The sequence below is a fragment of the Echiichthys vipera genome, assembly GCF_963691815.1.
Source record: "Echiichthys vipera genome assembly, chromosome: 15".
Classification (NCBI taxonomy): domain Eukaryota; kingdom Metazoa; phylum Chordata; class Actinopteri; order Perciformes; family Trachinidae; genus Echiichthys; species Echiichthys vipera.
The window spans coordinates 12,672,201-12,690,103 of NC_139840.1; the positions used below are offsets into that span (position 1 = coordinate 12,672,201).

The window sequence follows — 17,903 nt, forward strand, 5'->3', positions numbered from 1 at the left end:
ACGAAGATTGCCCACATTGCCATGACACAGACCTGGATTAAATGGAAGTATCTCCTTAAGAATGTAAAATACCGTTGATTATTTTATTGTAATTTTACTTGTAAAATATGTTATTCTTTTGCTTGTGGCATATAGGGCTTGTTATCTCACCCAATTGCTGCTCAAAATGCTAGAAAATTGGGGTGTTATGAATGCCTCAGAATAAGGAAAAATGTATTAGTATGTACACATTTCTGGAGATGCGTTTAACCTCTGCTTTCTTTGGTGCTCAGTATGTTAAAAAAAGGAATAAACTGACCATAGTTGGGCCTATTCCATGCTTCACAGATGTATTTATGTGAGGCTTTATTTAGGCACAAGATCTACAACTGGTAAATACTTACTGAGCTACTCTATAAACACCAGCATTCCACACTAACAGCAATTTAGATTGACGTACCGTGTTAGTAACCCAGCTCGTGGTATTGACTGACATTTCTAACTCTATAACAGTGTCTAATCCATATTCACTGATACGCTTTTGAAATATAATGAGCACATTGTAAAGACTACACTTGCCAGAAGAAACAGCGGCATTTTTCCTGACACAGATGGCTCACAGTGACAACTGTCAGCCCAGTTCATCAATGCAACACACACACACACACACACACACACACACACACACACACACACACACACACACACACACACACACACACACACACACACACACACACACACACACACACACACACACACACACACACACACACACACACACACACACACACACACACACACACACACACACACACACACACACACACACACACACACACACACACACACACACACACACACACACACACACACACACACACACACCTCTCTACCTTTAACCCCTTACAACTCATTGGAAAACCCATGCTCAATGAATGATTAATAAATCAGGGCTATATTTCCCATAATGATTCTTGAATTAAAATACAAAAGCTGTATTATTCATAACTTCTGCTACATCATAACAGCATGTGGTCAATGAAAACAGTGTTAGTTATGATAGTTCAGTGTTTTAGATCTGACTGGTAATGAGGAAATAAATCCTGCTACAGCAGCAATGGAAAGATGCATTATCATCATTCACGCTAGTGATTAGCAGATGAGCACTCTGCTTCGCTCTCCTTGGCAACTGACTACAAGAGAGAAGATGCAGTGTGTTCTAGGGAGCTGCTTAGGTGCCATACAATGCCCACAGAGAGTCTGTGTGCTTTTTGTATCTCTGTGTCATCCCTATTGCTATCTGAGCACACAATGTCCCATTGTGCAGGCTTATTAGTGCTATCTTGAAATCCCAAGCACCCCTCTTGAGTAGCAGTGGATTTAGGTGACTACCCTTGCTCTGACATTGGCCTGTCAGTTAGAAAAATGGATGTCAGCGTGAGCATTTTGCAGTTTTCCAAAAACACGGTTATTGCTCAAGATGCAAGGTAACATTACGGAAATGTAACATCATGACACTTGGCTAAAGGAAATATCCTCAAAATACACACACACACGTCAGAAATCATAACCTGCTGTGGAGAAAGTGCTACTTTGAGGCTAAAACAGCAGGAATGAGTCAGACGTTTACAGTACACTGTCCATAAGTGACGTGTGCTGTCCTGGCTCTTTGCTGTATCACAAAGTCTGTGGGTGCTTTTTTACTTTACTGTATATACCTGCATGCAGCCACATCTTTTCAATCGTCCTAGAAAAATCGTCCTTAAAAACTAAAGAACATCATGCCAGAATATAAATTTGGGTAGAGCAATCAGAACTACTTATGAAATAGACACAAAGAGAACTATTCCCAGGTCAAAGTCACGTTAATAGAACACTCCACATTGTAATGACTCACTAAAAATATAACTGGAATCACAGTAGAGATACCATCTCTGCAGCTGTCTTCATACTGTACATCATAGATCTGGATTGTGTTCTACTTACACACACTCACATATATTTATTCCTTGTGGGTGAAGGCCTCCGAAACTCAATAGCTAAAGATATTGTTACTCTGGATGATGCTGTGTTGTCCTCCAGCACCACAGTAAGGAATCTGGTCGTTATTTTTGATCAGGATATGTCCTTCGATTCTCACATAAAACTAACGACAAGGACTGCATATTTTCACCTGAGTAAAGTTGCGAAAATTATGAACATTGTGTCTCAGAAAGATGCAGAAAAACTAGTCCATGCATTTGTTACTTCTAGGCTGGACTACTGCAACTCCTTATTATCAGGCTGCTCCAATAAGTCTGTTAAGAGTCTCCAGTTGGTCCAAAATGCTGCAGCTCGTGTACTGACTAAAACAAATCGAAGAGAACATATTTCTCCTGTATTAGCTTCTCTGCACTGGCTACCTGTAAAATCTAGAATAGAATTTAAAATCCTTCTCCTCACGTACAAAGCTCTTATTGGTCAGGCTCCGTCGTATCTTAAAGAGCTCATAGTACCGTATTACCCAACTAGATCGCTGCGCTCTCAGAATGCAGGGCTACTTGTCGTTCCTAGAGTCTCCAAAAGTAGAATGGGAGGCAGGGCCTTCAGCTACCAATCTCCTCTCCTGTGGAACCAACTCCCAAGTGTTATTCGAGAGGCAGACACTGTCCCCATATTTAAGAGTAAACTTAAAACTTTCCTTTTTGATAAAGCTTACAGCTAGGGCTTACGAGCCCTTAGCAATGTTGTTATTTTTAAGCTGATTTTGTTCTGCTTAATTATGCTGCTATAGGCCTAGTCTGCCGGGGGATAATACTTTTCCAGATACTCTGAGCTTCTCTCCTCTCTGTCTGTATCATTCATGTCTCATTAATGCATGTTACTAATTCACTTCTTCCCCGGAGTTGATTGTGCTTTGTCATCACGCAGGTCTCTGCTGATCGTGGTGGTGCCTGCTGCCGTGGTCCTGCATGACGCTTCCTGCTACTATTATAATCTATAACCTTAGCTGTGCTCGTTTCTACTATTCTGCTGTATTAACCGGCATAACATATAAGTCATATTCACATTACTATAGATATTATTATAGTTAAGTGTGTAAGTGGATCTGTCTCTGTCTTTGTGTCTCTCTTTCTCTCTCCTTTTCTTCCTCCCCAACCGGTCAAGACAGATGGCCGTCCTCCACAGAGCTGGGTCTGTCTGACGTTCCTGCCTGTAATAGGGAAGGTTTTCGTTGCCACCGTACTCTACGGGGGAATTGTTGGGTCTATGTAAATCATAAATAAGTCATAGAGTGTGGTCTATACCTAGTCTGTAAAGTGTCCTGAGATAACTTTTGTTATGATTTGGCTCTATAAATACAATTGAATTGAATTTAATTCCCCTTAATCAATCCCTGACCACACCCACGCTCAAACAAGGTTCAAGGGGTAATCTACTTTTCAGTCGGTAAAAAACACATTTACAAATAATATTAGTTTGTTCTTCTTCTAAATTAATATATCTGCTATTTCAAACAATGAATTATGCAGCAAGGACATGGTATCCGATGTCTTGTCAGATGACTATTGAGTATTCATTAGCCTGGCAATCTGTAATAACTCTGGTGTATTAAGAAGACTGTAAAGGGCATGCTTTAAGGTTGAAGTAAGTGCAACTTGACAGTGGATAGAAACTGTTTTGTCCAGTCATAGTGAATGATGACACATGACACAAGCTATTCTTGTTTTTATTATCCTGATATCAGTTGATCATTGCTGTGGTGCAATTCTCAATGGGATATTTTTGGCAAGAAGACTGGCAAACTTTATTGTGATGATTAACAATACAATATCAAGAGAATTTATAGATTTGGCTGTTTATGACATTTTTTAGATTGCATATAATAACACAATTCAATTTTATTTTTTCCTCCATGTTTATATCATTATTTCTCTTATCGAGGATTCAAATTTTGGTTCATTCTGTCCTAATCTCACATTTCCAAACCTATGTCAGCACTATAAGGTGTGACTATTAATTCTGTCCTGAACTGCATTGTAGTCACTATGTGCAAAAGAGTGTCTGTTGCTCACATAGAGATGAAGCCCAGTCCTAGACTTATTCCCAGACCAAAGACACAGTTTAACTGAGACAGCCACTGAAAACATCTTATGGATTGGGCCACATTGTTGTCCAGGAAATTGCTCTTTGCAGGCTAGCCTGAATGATAACCAATGAACCAGTTTGCAACCCCACCATTTTAGCATGTTGTCAATGATGTTCTCCGTCAGTCAGGTCATAGATGTTTTGTGGCTGATTACCACAAGTTAAGTAGACAAAAGCCAGCTGCACTATGTCTCATTTGCTTTTTGGTCATTTATTACTTGCCAATTTATTTGAAAACATTTTCGTCAAGAAAACATCTAGTATAGGAGCATTGGTTGGTTTCTGGGCCTCTGTGCAAAATATACCAAAGCTGCCTTGTGTAATGCGTTGTGTGCACTGTGCCTGATGGGAAATTAGAGGCAACAAGGCCCCAATAGCATTTTGTTGCCCTGTGGTCCCTAAACAGATTACACTGCCAAGTTAGTAGCAAAACATCTTCAATACTTTAATGGTGAATCCACTTGCCACCAGTTTGCACTTTCTTTATTTCTGCATTGCCATTTTGCTTAACATTTCCTGGCCTGGTCATTCTCACAGCTTATCCTCAATAACACGTTCGTCTAATTTAGATCGGCTTCAGTCCTGTATTCACAAACATTGCTTTGAAAGAGATAAGAAGGGGGGGGGGGGTATTTGGAGTTGCAACTTGCCCGGTTCCAGACCGGTATTGTGACGTTAAACTGCAGTTTCTCGACTGAAAGAACAGAAGAGCCAGTGAGCGCAGCGGGGTGACTAACGATTAGCCGATTAGCATCATAGGCGGGTCTGATGCCATTGTCATGCTGTGTATTTACATAAACAGCACTCACTGACAAATCACAGCCAAGTAAGTTAAACCTGTGCTTCGTCATAGGCGCCGCCATGGCCTACTCTACTGTTAAAAGGTGAATAAATTGTTTTGAGAAACACAACCTACCATTTGACTTTCAGAATTTGATCGATTCGGTCACAGCCATCGGTCCGTTAACATGTGCAGAACCTAGAAGAGCTGCATGATTGAATTATTTTATCCTTATTCAGTAAGTCAGCTCTGACCAGAAGTCTCTTGTGATTGGTTGGGGAACATCGAATCTCCCTCCCCCATGAAAATCTATTAGAGTGCAGGCAAGGTCAGACTGAATATGTAAACGGAGTGTGTACTAGTTGACAGTTCTGTCTGATATCAGGCAACATTGCAATATGATTGCATATATTGGCATAGAAACCAAGCAGCACCCTGAATATCAATGACTGCAAGGAAAGGAATAATGTAAGGCATAAAAACAAAACACACAAACAATAACCAGCATGAAACCTTAGTAAGAATGAGAATTCATTTTGCAAAGGCTGTAATTTATATTCACTTTTTTTCAGCATTTTCAGCTAAATGCATGAGCCACTGGTTCCTTAGCAACAGACTCTGCAATGATGCAAGATTGAAGAGGAACAGCTCTGCACTTCCACATTGCAGGTGAAGACAAGTCAATGTCAATGTCTCCTGTTGCAGCTCTTCAAAGCCTCTTGAAGTTACAGTGATTAGGGCAACTGCATCTAATTTAACAGCATGGAAAAGCACCAGAATCTACATCAAAGCTAATGCAATGTTTTTTTTGGGAGGACATCAAAACCTGTTATGTCTTCTGACATACGGTGTATACTTTGAAATATCAAGTCAACACCATTCTTCATACACATGTCAAAGTTTACCCCAAGCATGCTACAATGTGCTAAACAGATTCATAAATAACGGTTACAGGGAGTATACTTTGCATTTGTATGCCTGTTTTGTTGTGTAGCAGTGGATTTTGGCTTTGGGGTTAAACATTTCCCAGTTCAACATGTTGTATAAGCCTGCAGGTGCGGACACACTGTTATTACTATCACAGTTTTGTGTTTTATTACCAAGAATACCCCTTCGAATACAGATGACATCCTACTGAGAGATAATTTCAGACATCCACAATAAGGTTTAGCATGCAGCACTTCAGAATCAGAAAGCAGGGGCTCGTTTATTATCTTTATACTGATAACAGTCACACAAGGAGAAATGTGAGATAGATGTCACTGCGAGCGAGGCTAGCTTCTGCAACAACAGAAGCTGCAGTAGAAATTAATGCAGTCCATATGTCATGTTTTAACAACAATAAAAAGTTACAGTGGCCTTCAACCATGACCCAATATTCATGAACTTGCTGGCTAGCTAGCAGTATACATTTAAATGCTAACACACTATCTTTTCTTAGGGTTGTTAAAGGGCACACTGGAAAAAGAAAAGTCTAGCTGAAGTTGACACAACAGCTTGAACGCGGATGAATACACAATAAAGTTAAGCTTCTATACCTAGAATGCTTTATATATGCATGACACCTAACTGTGAAAGCTGAAGGTGGGAGTTTTCCTTGACTTCAAGAGTGTTCTCATCTTTTAGGAAGAAGAAACAAAACAATTGTATCAGATTTGTGAATAACACAAACAATAACCTGTTTTTAAGAGGAACATCTAAAAAGATAACTCATAAAAGGCTCCAGTGTCGTCCTCTCAAAATACAGAGACATGCCTTCATTGAGACAGTTATGCAACAATCCTGAAGGCATCAGAAAAAAAGGAAACTCATTCTTTCCTCAAAAGGCTGACACCACAGGCCCACCAGTTGATTTCTTGTTATGAGGCTGGCTTTCATATTAATCGGGTCTGTGGACACTGCATGACACATTTAAATCACGGTAAATGTCAAAACTAAAATATAAGTATACAATCGACAAAAACTAAACAAAATGTCTATTCCTGCTTTGTCACAGGGAACATGAAATATTCTGACGCGTGTTCAGTATTGCCTACATATTCAGATTTTTCCCAAACACTGTCAAGGTCATCTCTGACAATCCTGAGGTCTGTTCATAACCTTGACATATTGTACCACCAAGCTACATTAAAGCCAAACATGTCAATATCTTCCTTAAAGCTGCATTAAACAACCCATATTGTAAAAAGTGAGATTAACATGTTTTTTCTGTTTCATTTTTAATTATAGAGAAGGTCGAGGTGCTATATAAACACTGTGAGCGTATTTAAACACTCAATCGACAGAGAAATGCATGCAGCCTAAATTTAGAAACCGTGCCTTTAAACGAGCCGCCCGGATTTCTGTACGGTTGTCATGTCACAACTATACATACAGAAGGTGCAGCTACAATGCCGTTGCAGTCATTCCCCAGGTGCAATGGCGGTGCAGAGTTGCAGAGAGCACAGATGCGGACAACTTAAAGAGACAGGCGCTATAAAGGAGCGCTGCAGACAGAGAGTGAATACAGGTAGACAGTACGGGAAAAATCACAACGAATTTGAACTTTAAAGCATGTGAACCATCTAGAAACCTGTAATACAAGTATGAACTTGAAAATTAGCGTAATATGTCCCCTTTCAGGCTATAGTATTTTAACTTTCAACAACATTTCTCATGAATCTTTGCCACTGGCCTGCTGTCCACTCCTCACAGGAACCGTAGTTATTACCTGCTAACAAAATCGCCATATTTTTGTTGAAAATGACAAAATGTTCAAATTGTACTGCCCACTACAAAACAATAACATCGTTTAAGAGATTATTTTACTTTTACTTTCTCACTTTGCCAACTTGTGATGTCTATCCATAATTCTATAAACATAATAAAACTACACAGGCTGTATTCCACTGATTGCTGCTTTCAAGATAAAACTGCAACTTGATTCATTTTATCTTATGACTAACTTATGCAATGCATCTGAATTGAGATAATGCTACCAAGGACAGTATTGGAAACAGTGGTGAGGACGTGTTCATTCAGACTTTTACTGTAATACTCCTCCAGGCCCCTGACTGACAGCTGACTTTGATGAATGGTAGGGTCTTGATTGGACACTTGGGTGGGTGGGTATCAAGGAGAAACACATAAGAAAAGGCCACAATAATCTAAAAGACGTTCACACCTGACAGCGCATTAACCTCACTTGGATTTGACATGCTGCTGTAGATGGTTTACAGTCACTGTCATCCTTCCCTGGTCAGGTAATAAGATTTGGACTTGATCTCCAGTGTGTGAAGAATATACCCGCTGAGTGGCTTTATTAAGAAACCAATGATGTCCACCATGCCATCTCTAGTGGCACATCATTTCCTCCCTCCTGCACCCTGTGTAACAGCTGTGTGTGTGCCTCTGCATTATTCGGGGCAATCATTACTTTTATGCAACATGTGACTCAATATTGGTTGCCTCAGCTCCACTGACATGGGTTCAAAATGAACATGGCCAGACTGAAGTGCAAATGGGCATAGTCCCTTGAGCAAACAGCAGATTCATTTCAGAGGGCACATTACAATCACAAAGACTGCCTCTTGTGAGTATGCCTACAATTGTACATTTTATTGTTAACACTGTAGTGTAGCCTATTGGGAGTGCCTACTCCTTGAGCGGCACTGTGAGATCGGCTACGCCCCCAACCTTCAATCTCAAAGTGTGATTGTTGACACTGTAGCCTACTACGCGCCCATGACTATGTGTACCTACTTAAAAGGAAAGAAAATGGGACACCCCCTCAAAAACCACCCCATACCCCCCCCCCCCCCCCCCCCCCCTCCCTAAATGAATGAGAAGCACAATAAGACAGTGAAAACCCAGTATAATCCCCACCCCCCTACTCACCTTCAATGGAGATTACATGCTCTCGGATCTGGTTCTGCAGGGCCATGTCATCGATGCGCTCGACCAGGTCGTAGATTGCGTAGATGTTCGGGTGGACAGACTCGAACCGATGGATCTCTGCCCTGATGGCCGCTGAGTTGGACAAAACAAAATGCGAGCCCGCTGAGCCGGGCTGGGCAGCTTGGCCCGAAACAGTCCCCGAACCAAACTGACCACCCCCTGAACCTGCAGACGATCCAGATCCGAACTGGGACGGGATGGACTGGGGCACTGGGACAGGAACTGGCGCCGGGACCGTGCCTGGAGTGGGCATGGCTGGCTGAGACTGCTGCGAGATACCGGACCCTGGGACGCTCGACTGGAAATTCATCTTGTTTCTTCTCTTTTTCGGAGCGACTAACTCTTTTTTTTTACAACGGCAACCCAAATATGCACACTAGAATTTGGGATTCAAGCGATGCGAACAAAAGAAGTCCGCGCGAATGGATGGTGTGGAAAACGATCGGCGCAGAAGCATCAATAGTTGGTCGCCAATTGCAACAAAACGCGGCTCTTGCTCATATTATTAAAACTTGACTGTGATTCATTTTCCGTTATTGACCAGATCTGTCCAGGGCCCTTTTTTTCTGTGGCTTACAAACCCGCAATGCCTACCACTTGGACACTCCTTTCTGGGCTGCACCGCTGTTTTGGTCAAAGCCGTCTTCCTTAGTTGCTCTGTTTGAAGGAGACAATGGGCTAGGCTTCAGCACGGCGCCCTGGTCCGCTGCCTTCAATGCGTTGTTTCTGCGCTGAAATGAAATAGCGTTTAGTCCTCTTTGGTCCAAGTGGTCCCTGCCCAGCGCCCTCCTCCGCATGCTGAAACGTCACCTACCACGTAATTGTACTTGAGATGGGGGAGGGTGTGATTGGATTTGGTGGAGGGGGAGAAAGTCGCAACGTGCACATCATTATAATAACCTACCTGACGGTTATGCAACCAAAAAAAAAAACGGCCACTGCAAGATACACGAGTAGTAGCATTTGTATTAGGAATATCATTTGTTTGTAGTTGTTATTAGTCTCGATTAAAGCATATACCCCAATATCATGCAGGCCCACACGTTCACTTTCACGTGCACATGAACGAGCAGTTATACGCATACAGACTGCAATGCTTTTAGGGATTTCTTCGCACCAGTATCATTTCGTTTTTTATCCTCGTGTAAACCCCCAAAATCTACTACTCTATATTCAACTTCCTGTCTTAGAACAGGTTACAGGTGGACTTCAGCTATTTCCAAATACTGTTTATCATTTGATAGATGTTCTGTGATCCCACCTCTTTTACATACACATGTGTATAAGGCTTTAAGGAATACATAAATCATGATAAATAAGTAAAAAGACAAACTATTAAAGAAGAGGCAGCTTTGTCAGCTTTGTCACTCATCTGCACGTCACCAACTTTCTCCACAGCATGCATTCTTCTATCACAGCATGTTTAAAATGTCTTGCATTAGGGAATCTCATAAGAAGTGGTGTAATATGGATCATGATGGATCTTCCTCCTCTTTAAAAAAAAAGAAGGAAGATACAGAGCCACCTGCTGGTTTGAATGCACACTACAACAACAGCTGTTAAAGGCATGACTGTCACAATCAGTCAAAGTTGTACTGCTGGTGCAGATAATGACTCATCAAACATAGCTGCAGACACAAAGCGTCACTGTCATTTGTGTGTGGAAACTATGGAATACTCTCAGGTAAACTCTCATGGCTTTTTGATGCAGGAATGGGGAGAAAAATAACTGCCAAAAGGAAAAGGTCATTCAAATATAATTCAGAAGGGAAAAAGTATTATAGTTCCTGAACTCTCAGGCAGCCTTAGGCTCTGAAGCTATTTTCTCACACATTAATAATACAGAGTGCAATACGCATGTTTCATACTTCTTCTTCCCAGTATACAGATGGAAACAAAGCTTCAATCTATTGGTATTCGACGCCTTGTGATTCCATGCAGATAACTAAGAAAACCTTTTGTTCAGTGTTCTCAAAAGGCATAATACAGTGCCAATAGTTTCAAATGTAATTGATATGGTTGCCATGGTATTCAGTTAATTCAATGCATCTATTTTTCTTGTGTGTGTTTATCCAATTCTGTTTATCTAGGCTAATTCATTATGTAACCAAACCTGTTGTGATATCGGAGATGATAATGCACATCTCTGAACAGCTGCTATATGACACACAGCGTTTTATTCTTTGGTACAGCTGCTTTGTGTCTGAGAAATTATACATTCAGGAGCAAGAACAACCTGCTGTTTTGAGAATTATGATCATTATTTTTCATGAATTAATGATCAGTGTTGTGTCTATAATAATGTGTCTGGGAGATTAAGCTGTTGATCAGCTTTTTACGGCTCTGGAAACTTACCGTATACAATGCAATGTCAGAATCTGAGGACTGAAGACATATATACGTATCTTTATGTAACAATGAACCACTTCTGCAACATACTGCACACACCACATGTTGTGCGTGTTATCTTCAGCCTTCTGCCACCATCTGTTGACCAAATGTGGAATTTCCTCCTCCCAAACACATTACAATGCTCATCCTGTTGCACTCTATTTGAGTGTAAACAACATGTATAAGCAACAGTGATTGTTTCATTTGGCTAAAATAATCTCCAGTTCATTTCACACTTATGTTACATTTCTAACCTATGAAACAATTACCTGCCTAGGTGAGCTCTTCTCAAAAGCAGCAGGAAGTCACAAGTTACATTATGATCTAAAAATAGTTTCCCATTTATGATGATGATTATCCGCTGCTTGTAGGCCTCAGAGTTTCATGCTCTGTGCAATTGCATGAATTATGAAGTCAATCCTCTGACTCATTTATAATGTATTGACACATGATAATGCTGGCACTGCTATTATGTATGATGTAATAAGGGGTATGACACAAAAGTCGCCTGCAGGGCTCTCCTTTATTGACAAATGGCTGACCTAACATGTTGTTATAACAGAAACTAGAGTATACAACATGGCACATGACATGACTCAGTGCCATGTGATCTAAGCCATTTCTCTCAGCATTATATATATATATATCTATATATATATATATATATATATATATATATATATATATATATATATATATATATATATATATATATATATTTATGTACTGTATATATGACAATGTAGGGTATTCAAAATGTATTGAAAAGACATTTGGTTATCTTGTTTATGTTCTCAGACATTGTATTTAAAAACATGATATCCCGTGTCATTAAGGATGAACTCGCAAATGTATGCATAAGCACTAACGCCATGAAAAAAAGAGTGACAACTCTGTGTTTGATTAGTATTAACACCTCATCTCATCTTTTTTTTAATTTGAACAAATGTCATCTCAAATAAATTAATTTCAAGTTTTGGTTTCACAGAACTGCAAAATTACCTTAGCTGTTTGAGCACTATGCCTCCCCATTGACTCATTAGGTATCTTTCTCCAAATGATTTGCGAAAGCCTCTGAAAGCTTCCCCAGGACACTGGAAGTCACTATGAATACTTGAAAAGTCAAGTTTCATTGGAACCTAGAGAGGAACACATGCGGGAGAGCCAACATTTGTAAAAACCTGTCTGAATTATTGATTCTTATTTTAAAATAGCAAAGGATTCAATCCGAAGCTTCCAGCTGATTCCTCCTCCTCTCTACCCATCTTAATAAGTCCTTGTGGCCAAAACCCTCATGTGACAAAGGCCTCACTATTAAACAGACCATGATCATATTGCTTTACCGAAGACAAATTGGAGACAGTCTCATTATTGTAACTATGTTCATCAACCACAGATTACCCCAGAGAAACATCTTCTGGCAATATGTGCTAGTTGCATGAAATGCACATAGGCAGCTGAGAGATGGAGTCAAAGGAAGAGCTATAATGCCATTCAAGGAATGCAGAGAAGACTCCTCATACTTCCAACCTGAACTTGATTATCTTGTTTTCAAATCAGTCAGGTATTTATGCTCAGTTTATACAAAATAAGTGATATCATGCCAGTTGACCAGAAAGAAAACATAAAGCACTACAGTATTTCACTGCCTCTTGTTTAAATACATGTTACATATGGAAACAACTGACATCTTTTATTAATGTTCATTACTGCGAGGGGTCACACCCATCTGCTTGCCTGAATCGCTACTGTTAAACACAGTGGATGGCTTTGATACAAACAGTGATCTCTATCTAACATTGACGGTGAGGGCCCAATCACATGTTCTTTAAGTGAATATGTTGTACAACCCTGCCCCTCACCTGACCCCTATAATGTCATTAACACTCACAGTAGTTACATATACAATGACTGTTCACTGTTTCATACATCATACTGACTTTTTTATTAGTCCCAAAGAGCTGAGTATCCTGTCTTCCATTCGAAGGTTTCAAAAATTACACGAAGCCTCTCTGACTAATTGTTTTCTTTATTGTGAAAATAATTAGTCTATTGTATATATAGTAATGTGTAATTGACATTGTTCTTGTAAGGTCTCCCTTAAAAAAGGAAATCTTGATATCTACGAGACTACTTGGACTAAAAGGAAGAGCCTGGGCATTGACTGACCTGTATAGGCAAGTTATTGATCAGGATCAACTCATGTGTTTATATGGAAGCTCAATAACCAAGATTAAGACATTTCAGGACGTGGCTCCATACAGTCAGGCAATTTCATTAATACACAGCATATTGCTTAAAGAGATGAAGAGATACAATTAATGAAAGCCATTTTTGAAAAGAGAGTAATTAAAATAATGTCACTGATACTGAAGCCTCAGATCTTCATGCAGGGAATTCACTTGCCCCTGCATTGATCATAACAGCCCAGTCACCTTTATTAGTCTTGAGCAATGCCTGAGCAGCAATACAGCCATGAAGCTTAGGGCTTAACCATGACGTGCTTTAAAAGCTGATCAGTAAAATCAACTATAAAACTAACTGGTAACGGGTGAATAGAGGCTAAAATAGGAATGAGCATGTCTTCTATTTGTTAAAACCAGAGTAACTGTGCTTTGCACCAGCTGGAAGCGTGAGAAGGCTTTTTGGCTCAACCCTAAATACAATGAGTTAAAATTAGGAAAAAATAATAGCAGCATAACACCAAGGTGTTCCTTAATAGATAGAAGTGCAACGTTTGTAATTTGTTTTTCAAATGAAAGGTCATGGTCAAATATCACACTCAAGTTTCTAGCTGCAGGTTTGAAATTTGAAGACAAGAATCCAAGATGGTTCTAAAAAATAGCAATGGACTTTTGGGGACTGAAGATATTTATTATTAACTGGAGAGGGTTTTAAGACATCCAAAAATGATCACCTATTTTTAAATGGGACATACATATGTGTGTCATATGCATATTTTGAAATGCTGAGCTTAAATCGTGATTAATTAAAACTGGATTATCAGGTCGTTTGTTACTTTGATGAGAGCAGCTATGACATGCATGGAAACCTGATTGAAATTCAAAATTATATAAAAGTATCCATGAAAGAAATCAACTATAAGTAAACAGTTCTTTGAAAGAGCTTAAGGCATCCCCAGCCAGTGGACTGAGAGGTTTTCACAATCGATGAATTGTAGGGACCAACACTGTTAAAACTGTTAAAGGACCAGTGTGTAGGATTTAGAGGGATATATTGGCATATTCCTTTTTATGATTTCATTAGTGTATAATCACCATGTTTCTAATATAGACCAGGAATGGACAAATCAAACAGAGAGGGTCTTTCGAGTTTTCACATTACCTGAAGGCCAGAGTAGTTCTACTACACAGCTGGAAAGCAAGGGGTGAGCAGACGGGTATTCAGTTGGTTGCAGCCTGTAACCTCACTGCTAGATGCCATTAAAACCACACACTGACTCTTTAATGCAAGGGTTTTCAATGTTTTTATTTAGGCCAAGGACCCCTTAGCTGAAAGAGAGACAAATAAGGGACCCCCACTTCATATATTGTATAAAACTGAGTTTCAACAATAAAAATTACAATTAAACTAGGACAATAACGATGTGTAGGGCGACCTAAAGCCTTTATGAATACATTTTTATGGTGCGTACAATACTCAAAAAGACTTCTAAAGAAACCTTCAAAATGATCAAAAAACTATTTGGCTGCCCTCTGATGAAGAGCTCTACTTTAATGTATGTTCAATGTTCAAAATTAGTTTGTTGGTTTGGGTCTGTTTTATAAAACACAGAGTAAAGTAATATTGAAGGTTCAACTGAAAAACAATCTAAAGAAAATGTCAATGTCACCTCATTTACATGTGTACTTGTATATACAATAGGTGTTAACAAACCCTGAATATACACTTAGTCACTTACTTAAATAGCTCTCAAAAGGTTTAAAGATAGTTTAAAATAAATACTATAAGACAATTACATAAATACATTACAAAAATCATACATCTGCCAAGCACTAATTTATGAGAGCAATGAGGGACTTGGTTACTTAATAAAGGACAAAAATGCCTTTATTTCTCAGGGCAAACTATGACTAACATGCATAAGAGACATCAACATTTCATGAGTAAACTGAACTACTATCAGAAGGAAGAGATGAGTCCCTTTCTCTTTCATGTTTCAGCTCTCGAGTCGAGTGTGCGATCCAGACACATCAGCTTAACCTACCATCGAAGGATGTAACCAGTGCAGTACAGAGAGACACTGACCTTCACAAACAGGCCTCTCGATAGCTGTGCTTGGATCAGGCCAGTGACCCCGCTGGCTGTTTTGGCACAGCTCCTCACTCTCTTTCTATTGCTTTGGTTCAAGTTATTAAACCATTAAACCATTTCAAACACACTGAACAAAACTTTAATTAAGGTCACACTTTCACAATATGCTTTAATGGAATTATTTCTAACAAGAAAAACAAGTAATTTCATTACAGCAGGTTGTTTTGTTGGTTTGTGTTTCAACAGGCTCACAGGAAAACTGCTTTCATGAAACTTGGTGGAAGGGGAGCATGGGCCAAGGAAAAACCCATTACATTTTGGAGCTGATCTGAATCTTGGTGCGGACACCCTTTCATTAAAGGGATGGTTCGTCTTTTTTGAAGTGTGGTTGGATGAAGTAGTGCATGTCAGTGCATTACCTACAGTAAGTGACAGTTAGCACGCCACCAGTTTGTTGAAGCAGACAGGAGTACTGACACAGCAGCTGCAGAAGAACATACGTAGTCACTCTAAAAAAATTCTAATTCATAGTCTGTTGAAGGCAACTTTTGAAAGCCCTTCGGCAACCCAAAATGCAGAGACTGCCTTTTGTATTACTTCAAGCTACAGTAGGGGCCATGATGCATCACTTTACTATTCAATAGCACTACTAGTTCCTTGAAAACTGTGTGAGGAATAGATTTTTGAATTAAATTTACAGAAGAATGGCCCAACATAATACGTAATATAAAGTGCATCAAAAAAGTATATATATATATATATATATATAAATAAAGTAATGTTTGCACTAGGTTAATTCAATTTAAGGTTATTAACAGAATTATTGGACGCCCTATATACTGTATAGAGTTAAGCTTAAAAGTAATCCCAGGTGGTGCAATGTGCCCTTATGACGGTACATTAACTCATGTCTTATGGTACTTGCCCGAGGTACGGGTCTTTTGGTCATTAGTTCCCACCTGTATCCAGAAAATTAGGAACTTACCTTTTGCATTTTCTTATTCCTGTTGGGGGATCCGTCAACCCCAAATTTTCTCTATATTGAATGGGTCGGGGCTGCTATCGTACTAGAGATGCACCGATCCGATACCTGGATTGGATATCGGCTCCGATATTGACTTATTAGCTAATTAGCAGTCATTTCTTTTTTATTAATATCATACAAAGCAGGTTAATTAAGCCATTGTTTGTTGGATTTCAGGCAGCTGATCTATTTTATATTACATTTTGAAATATATGTTTGCAGTGCACTTTACATGGAAGTGTTATTTATTTCTTTTTTTAACAAGGCTATATGTTTATGTCAAGCCTGATGCCTTCACTCACATGGCAAGGTATACGGTTCATACATTCAACAGCAGCATCGGATCGGTTTTGAGTATCTGCCGATACGCTCAGCCCAGGTATCGTACCGAATTGGATCGGAAAAAAATTGATCGGTGCATCTCTCTATCATACTGGGTAGGAGACTGCTTGTTCAACAATGGAAGTTAGCTCTCTCACCATTAGTCACGGACTGGCATACTTTGCCTTCTAGGGTGGCAGCGTATGAACGGGTATCCTTCTCGTTGCTGGGTGGAACGGTGTTATTTGAAATGGGAAAAATTTCTTCACTACATTAATGGCTCTTAAAGACAAACCCAGGGCATAGCTCCCTCCCATGTAAACACACATAACATACATGCACGCTTGGTCCAAATATTGATGCAGCCTCCTTTTTAAAAATTATTTTTATTTTATGTACAGTTAACTTGTATTGTTATTGTTCCTTTTCCTTCTGTTTTTTGGGAAGGTAATTGTCTTAGACTGCTGTTTTAGTTATATGGGTGCATATTTTCCTTCACCGTCCTTGTTTCATGTATGTTTGTATTCCTTAAAATTAATCTAAGTGTTAATTACAACAAAAGGCCCAAATAATAAAAACAAAAACAATATCAGATTAAGTGCAGGCTATATTTAGAATATTTTCACCACTCTACCTTGCCATTAGACAGCCCTTTACTTTGGCTCTACATTTTGTAAATGTATTCCTATGCATAAGTGCAACCGTGCCACACACTGTATTACTCCACAGAGCAGCTGTTTGAGTCAGACATTCAAATGGTCTATGGAACAAACAAATACAAGAAAATAAAAATGAGTGAATATAAGAGTGACAACGAAACTGTGGAGACAAGTGGATCCCTTTATGAGCCAGAGTACGCAGAAGAAGAACTTTTGCAGAGGGACACTGAATGGCTGAAAGAGATTCCTGTGGAAACTGGAGGAAAGTCAGTCTGACAGCAAGGTAAAGCAGTGAAAATATTCTAAATATAGCATACACTTGTTTTTTTTTTTTAATAGGTGACTTAAGTATATTAAGAGGGCTGACCCCATCCACAGCAGCGCATTGCTTAGCAGGGTGTTGGGA

General features: G+C 39.4%; 1 protein-coding gene across 2 annotated transcripts in view; it reads right to left on the reverse strand.

Annotated features, from left to right (window-relative positions):
• Window positions 1-9,548, reverse strand: part of agap3 (ArfGAP with GTPase domain, ankyrin repeat and PH domain 3) — a gene marked incomplete at its 3' end in the record, with an annotated part of 126,518 nt that extends 116,970 nt beyond the window's left edge. For both annotated transcript variants that reach the window (XM_083928302.1, XM_083928303.1), the window contains exon 1: window positions 8,768-9,548. In XM_083928302.1, the coding sequence (XP_083784428.1) occupies window positions 8,768-9,137 (370 nt within the window). In that variant the 5' untranslated portion in view covers window positions 9,138-9,548. The remainder of the gene's footprint in view (window positions 1-8,767) is intronic.
• Between the last annotated feature and the right edge of the window lie 8,355 nt (window positions 9,549-17,903).